Source organism: Aspergillus uvarum (assembly GCF_003184745.1).
Source record: "Aspergillus uvarum CBS 121591 unplaced genomic scaffold BO82scaffold_5, whole genome shotgun sequence".
NCBI classification, from domain to species: domain Eukaryota; kingdom Fungi; phylum Ascomycota; class Eurotiomycetes; order Eurotiales; family Aspergillaceae; genus Aspergillus; species Aspergillus uvarum.
Window position 1 is genome coordinate 280635 of NW_020291302.1, and position 6735 is coordinate 287369.

At 57.6% G+C, this 6735-nt stretch overlaps 2 protein-coding genes across 2 annotated transcripts; one reads left to right on the forward strand and one right to left on the reverse strand.

The window, feature by feature from the left end:
- Positions 1-2518: 2518 nt before the first annotated feature.
- On the reverse strand, positions 2519-5005 carry BO82DRAFT_428847 (phosphoenolpyruvate synthase; the record flags this gene model as incomplete). Its single annotated transcript, XM_025640479.1, has 1 exon — positions 2519-5005. The coding sequence occupies exon 1, from the start codon at positions 4967-4969 to the stop codon at positions 2519-2521; it is 2451 nt and encodes an 816-aa protein (XP_025496066.1). The 5' UTR covers positions 4970-5005.
- Positions 5006-5530: 525 nt separating this feature from the next.
- On the forward strand, positions 5531-6735 carry BO82DRAFT_350645 (L-lactate/malate dehydrogenase). Its single transcript, XM_025634210.1, has 3 exons — positions 5531-5852; positions 5934-6163; positions 6246-6735. The coding sequence occupies exons 1-3, from the start codon at positions 5579-5581 to the stop codon at positions 6684-6686; spliced, it is 945 nt and encodes a 314-aa protein (XP_025496067.1). The 5' UTR covers positions 5531-5578; the 3' UTR covers positions 6687-6735.

Sequence of the window (6735 nt, forward strand, 5' to 3'; positions counted from 1 at the left end):
GGCCAGTGGGAAATCACATCCTCTCGAGGTGAAGTACAGGAGGCGAATTGAGTCCCTTGTCCGTACATAGTCTGTGGCTCATGTCCGTAAGAACCAATTTAAACACTGGGGTAGCCGTTATCGTCTGCGCAAAGCAACCATGCCTGTGTTTCGTGCGCCTTTCTTCGTACGACTAGCTTCAGTGAGGACCAGACCCTGAGCTGGATAACCGCTAATGGAACCCAACCTGAGCATGTGAAACCCGTGAAATTAGTCTCATGTCGTTGCTGATATAAGAATCAAAACTGCTGATTAAAACGCCGGCCCCGTCCAGCGACCCACTCACAAGGAAGCTTGCAGACTCACATGTTAATCCCTGGACTTTTGATTCCAGGCACTGTGACTCCGTCCTGTCCGCTTTAACAGGCGCTCACAGCGCGGAAGTACATCCTTGCCCAGTGCAGGTTCGAAAACGCACCATCGTGTCATTGGCAACGTGAAAAGCTAAATAGCCCCGCAGGCGCGCACAAACTCGCACTCAGATGCAGTGCCGCCCAAGCGACATGCCGACGCGCCCACAATATGCACCGCAGGTTCTGTCTAAAGTGTTAGCGGCTGATGATGTCCCGTGACCACTCACAAAGCAATCTGCTTAGTCTCTGCCGATGGCAAACGGAGAAGAAAAAAGGGGGGAATCGCATGCCCTTACCGAAATGAACCACAGGGACTCAGGTCCTCGAAGACAATCAAACCCCACGCCATTTCTCTCTTGTCTTGGTCTCAATGACTACCATATGGGTGGTGGCCTGGCCTTCATCCCCATAGCACATCGACCGGTCAACATTCCCCTCGAGCAGGACACGTTTGACATCGGAACTTGCGGTCATTCGCGTCTCATACATTGTGTATGGTCTGACGCGTTGTCCAAGTCAGCTTCTCTTCTGTGTCGATGAACGGTGAATAAAATGTCCACTGGGCTGAGTCTGGGATTGGTTTCATCACCGAAATATGAGGAAATGATGAAATGGAAAGGGCTTCTCAGCTGGGAAGCAATGGACGCTGGGGGCTTACAGACTAGAACTAGCGAGGCTTTGATGGAGCCGTCGCTGTGCTGCCACAGGAACTGCAAGGTTTGTCCGCAGGAGGCCGGGGAGGTACAGAAACTGTGGGCCCGAAAACCGCGAGGGCTGCCACAATGCTGGCCAGGGCAAATTGGTGCACACGACTTCCCCGGGCCTAGGTGACGATCCGCGGGGGGAGGATAGCAGCAGTAGCAGCAGCGTCAGTGGCATGCGCAGGCACTTCGCGACGGCAGCGACAAGGGGATTCTGGCCTCTCTGTCGATAGACAGACCAGATGAGAAAGGTATTCTCGCTGCAGCTAGGGATAGACTGCTAGCGATGGTAGTGGTGGAAAAGGAGATGATAGAAGGGGTGATCTGTGTGTCGCCTGCTTGAGCAACTGTCGGATCAACATCTTAGAGGATCTTGCTTGGTTGGTGATGGTGATGGTGATGATGGTGGTAGTGATGATGATGATAATAATCAAAATAGTAGGGCGAGCTTTGCTCAACCCGACAAGGAAAACCAACCACCACCACGTCGAATTCTGTTCGTACGTCCCATTCAGTCCACCAACTCTTCGATAATGTTGCGGGGGAGAGCAGCAATTGCTGCAGGCTCATACTTGGGCTCGTTCGGACCATAATAACCACAACGCGCACTATGATCCTTAAACTTGCACACAGCACAGGCACCACCTCACCATCCAGGCAGTCGTACGGTCGGTCGAAACTTCATTTGGTTGTCATGCTCACAGCGATGCGCCATCACCAACCCACGGGACACAATTAGAAGACTGTTGGCATAAGAAGGGCGCCTAGTGTGCATCTGATTCTGTTAGCACCTCGTACGGGATATCCGCTTTTAATGATAACGACATCGATGGAGTTGAAGTTGAAACAAAGGGCGAAGAATACGAAGATCGAGATAGGGAATGCAATGATAATCTTGCAAAGGTGATGAAGGATTCGAATCTTGATAGTAGATTGACACCTACAGAGGGGGTGGATAGAGAAAGGAGCGAAGGGTGGATCTTGGATGGAAGATGTGGATGATGTATGATGGTAGAGGAAGAGGAAGAGGATGTGGAAGAGAAAGAAGGATGGAGAGGGGGTTGATATGTTGAGAGAAGGAAGGTGGTGAAGAAGAGGATGGAACTGAAAGCAGGTAGCCCTTGAATAAAGGATATCCTTGTCTATTCACTGATCAACGGAAGCCTATATCCCACAGTGAGAAGGTTGGCAATCGACATTTTATCACATGGCAGGGTGAATTCAAAGAAGCCCTAATTCACTGCCATGGTTACTACGCAATCTCACCTAGATTGAATTTTCCTCAACCAGTTCAGCTCAGCTGAATTCTGTTGTCTCAATGACTATCCAGCAAGGGATTGTAAGTTTAAAGGGGACCAGGGCCTAAATAAATGAGATTATATGACATACATAGTACAAAAACAGCGAAATACATAGGCGAATAGCTCACTGCCCCTGCACCACCTTAGCCCTACTACCATCCCCACCCATCATTTCCTCACAAGCAACTACCCGCTTTTTCACGGCAAAGAAACTATCTGGCGTGACCGAGATCGAGCTAATCCCCGCCTCAACGAGAAATTGAGCAAACTCCGGATGATCGCTGGGCCCCTGCCCACAGATCCCGATCTTGCAGCCCTGCTGGCGCGCCACGTCGATCGCCCGCCGAATCATCCAGAGCACGGCCTCATCCTGCTCATCAAACAGATCCGCCAGCTCGCCAGAGTCCCGATCTACGCCCAGCGTCAACTGCGTCAGATCGTTGGATCCGATCGAGAATCCATCGAAGTAGCGGGTGAACTCCGCCGCGCGGATCACGTTCGCGGGAATCTCGCACATCATGTACACCTGCAGGCCGGCCTCGCCTCGCGCGAGCCCGTTCTCCGCCATGACGGCCAGCACCTTCTCGGCCTCGTGCACGGTGCGACAGAACGGGATCATGACGATGGCGTTGGCGAACCCCATCGTCTCGCGCAGCCGCTTGATGGCGCGGCACTCGAGCGCGAACCCTTCGCGGTAGCGCGGGGAGTAGTACCGCGAGGCGCCCCGGAACCCGAGCATGGGGTTCTCCTCGTGGGGCTCGAACTCGTCGCCGCCGATCAGGCTGGCGTACTCGTTGGTCTTGAAGTCGCTCATGCGGATGATGGCCGGCCGCGGGTGGAAGACGGCGCACAGCGCGGCGAAGGCCTGCGCCAGCTTGTCTACAAAGTAGTCGGGCTTGTTGTGCGTGTACCCGACGGCGAGCTGCGCGATCGTCTTCTTGGTCTCTGGCTTTGCGAGCTGGTCGAAGTGCACCAGGGCCATCGGGTGGATCTGGATGGTGTTGGCCACCACGAACTCCATGCGCGCCAGCCCGATCCCGTCGACAGGGAGCCGCCACCACCGGTACGCCGCCGCCGGGTTGGCCAAATTGACCATCACCTGCGTGTGGCGACTCGGCGGCAGCGAGGCGAGGTCGACCACCTGCGTCGAGATGTCGGCGCTCCCCTCGTAGATGAACCCCACATCCCCTTCGGCGCAGGAAACGGTCACGTCCTGGCCCGTGTGCAGGATGTAGGTCGCCGTGCCGACGCCCACGACGGCGGGGAGGCCCAGTTCGCGACTGACGATGGCCGCATGCGAGGTGCGCCCGCCGTGGTCTGTGATAAGGGCTTTGGCCTGCTTCATGATGGGCACCCAGTCCGGATCCGTAGCCCGGGTGACCAGGATCGAGCCCGCCACGAACCGGTCGATATCCTGCGCCGTCTCGATGAGACACACCCGGCCGGAGACGGCGGCATCGCCTACGGACACGCCTATGGCCAGCACGCGTCCTCGCTTTCGGACGTGATACGTGGTGAAGCTGCTGGCCGCGTCGTGGCGCTGCGAATGCACCGTCTCCGGCCGCGCCTGCACGATCCACAGCTGCCGGGTCGCGCCGTCGCGTGCCCACTCCAGGTCCATCGGACAGCCGTAGTGCTTCTCGACGATGCATGCCCACCGGGCCAGAGTCAGGATCTCCACGTCCGTCAGGACCCAGGCGTCGCGCTCCGCCTTAGAGGTCGGGACGTTGCGCGTCGGGGTGGTGGCATCGCCGTACACCATTTTGACCTCCTTGCTGCCGCGGTCTTTCTTGACGATCGGCCGCAGTTGGGGGTCCTGGAGCAGGGGCTTGAAGATTTGGTATTCATCCGGGTTCACTGTGCCCTGCACGATATTCTCACCCAGCCCCCATGCAGCATTGATCAAGACGACCTGATCGAACCCGGACTCCGTGTCAATCGTGAACATCACCCCAGACCCGCCGCCGGGGGCATCCGACCGCACCATCTGCTGCACACCCACCGACAGCGCAATGCCAAGGTGGTCGAACCCTTTGGCCTGGCGGTAGCTGATGGCTCGATCGGTGAACAGCGAGGCGAAGCACCGTCGACATGCAGCCAGGACCGCCTCCGCGCCGGAGACATTGAGGTAGGTCTCCTGCTGGCCGGCGAAGCTGGCGTCGGGGAGATCCTCCGCCGTGGCACTGGACCGCACGGCTACGTTGAGATTGTTGTCTGCAGTGCCGGCGCGAAGAGACAGCTCGCGGTATGCTGTGCGGATGGCTTCCTCTTCTTCTTGCGGCCACCGGCCGTGCAGGAAGAGGCTGCGCACGGCGTGGCCAGTCTCGACGAGGGTGCTGCGGCGGGCCTGCCAGTCGGTCACGAGGGCAGCGATCTTCTCGCGGAGATGGTTGGCGTCGATGTAGTGCCAGTAGGCGTCGGCGGTGGTAGCGAAGCCCGGGGGCACGGGGATGCCCGCGCTGCCCAGCTGGCTGAGCATCTCCCCCAGCGACGAGTTCTTCCCGCCCACGAGGGCCACGTCGCGCCGGGTGAGCTGATGCAGCTGGAGGACGAGGGGGTGGTCACTGCTGCCCATTGTGTAGGTACTTTTGAACTGGAGTGGAGTCTTAGTCTGCAACTTTGTGCTTAAACGAACAAGAACTCCGAGAATATGCGACTATTTAACTCCCCACCACACAGTAAACAGTGACAGAAACCCAGACTCGCATCCTTACAAGCATACAACAAAACTTCGGCTCTTTCACATGCAGTCCATCACCCTATACTCCCAGGAATCGGTCAAATACGAGGATGGTATGATCGCCGTGCGACCTAGCACAAGGTCCTGTCAATGGCGATCGCCGTATGGCGCGGAGGTGCAACCCTTGACCAAACCCTGCAGAGGAGCTTCTTTGTCCACGCATACTTCCTACCACCCATGGTAAGTGCAAGTACCCCCTCGGAGATGGCGATCCCGCAATCAGCCATTCAGCATCTCCCGGCCGAAAGAGCTATATCAATTTCACATGTCATCCCCTTGTGGTCGTCATCCCCACACAATTCAAACCATATCACTCAGCTCTACCTCAAAGCTGATTACCTGTATAAACACTAAAGACATCCATCCAATATCCTCGCGCAAATAACCCCAATCTGCCTCTCATATACCAATCACACCACATATCCGAATACACACTCCAGGAAAATGACATCCCGCATCGGCATAATCGGCGTCGGCCCCGTCGGCGCCGCCGCCGCCTACGCCCTGCTCCTGCAGCACGTCGCGCGCGAGCTATGGGTCGTCGACATCAAGCTCGACCGCCGCGACGGCCAAGTTCGCGACCTGGCCGACGTCGCCGCTGTTGTTGCCAACCCTAAATCCCGGGGGGCCGGGGCCACCGTGCGCGCCGCGACGCACCACGAAGTCGCCGCGGAGTGCGATATCATTGTCATCACAGCGGGATCTAAGTATACCATCGGTATGTCCCTACTCAAACCCTGGCCCTCTCTCACAGAAGCAAAGTTGACATGTACTAATATCTGGTGATTGGGTACAAAAGGAGAAACAAGCATGCAGCACCTCTACCGCAAAGTGTCGATCGTGCGGAGCATCGTCGCGGCCATGCAGCCCATCCGCCGGGATGCGGTGCTCTTAGTGGTGTCGAACCCGGTGGATCTGTTGACCTCCCTGGTGAAGGAGATGGCGGGGTTGCCGGCGGGACAAGTGCTGGGGACGGGGACGGAGCTTGATGGCGTGCGGTTGCGGGCCTTGGTGGCGTCCGAGATGGGGGTAGGTCCTCCACTGCCGTCCTCACCCTCAGCAGCAGCAGCAGCAGCAGCAGCAGCATTGCACTTACTGAAAGACTAAGCAGACCCCCGCATCCTCCATCAACCTCAACGTTGTCGGGGTCCACGGCCCCTCCCAACTCGCGACCTGGTCCACCGCCACCATCAACGACCAACCCCTCCACCCGACGCTTCTCAGCACCCATCACCCGACGCTTCTCGCCGACGAGTGCAAACGGCGGTCCGAGGCCATCGTCCATGCCAAGGGGTCGACCGAGTACGGCATCGCGGCGGTGATCGCGCGGCTCTGCGCGGCCATTTTAGATGATGAACAGAGCACCCACGCGGTGAGTCATTTCCAGGCGGAGTTCGGGTGCTGTTTTAGTTTGCCGGCGGTGTTGGGAAGGGAGGGGGTCGTGCGGACAGTCGCGGTGGAACTGACTGAGGCGGAGAGGGTGGAGATGGAGAGGAGTGTCCGGCTGTTGAGAGGGCGCATTGGGTCCGTGGAGGGGGATGGTGTTGTTTGATTTTTGGTGGTTCGGGGTCATGGGCTTTCTTTGTGCTGGTGGTGCAGGG

Excerpts from the sequence above, each read along its gene's own strand:
- BO82DRAFT_350645 (XM_025634210.1), top strand. The coding sequence starts at position 5,579 with ATGACATCCCGCATCGGCATAATCGGCGTCGGCCCCGTCGGCGCCGCC. Across the intron at positions 5,853-5,933 it reads GGGATCTAAGTATACCATCG|GAGAAACAAGCATGCAGCAC; the intron begins GTATGTCCCTAC and ends TGGGTACAAAAG. Across the intron at positions 6,164-6,245 it reads TGGTGGCGTCCGAGATGGGG|ACCCCCGCATCCTCCATCAA; the intron begins GTAGGTCCTCCA and ends AAGACTAAGCAG.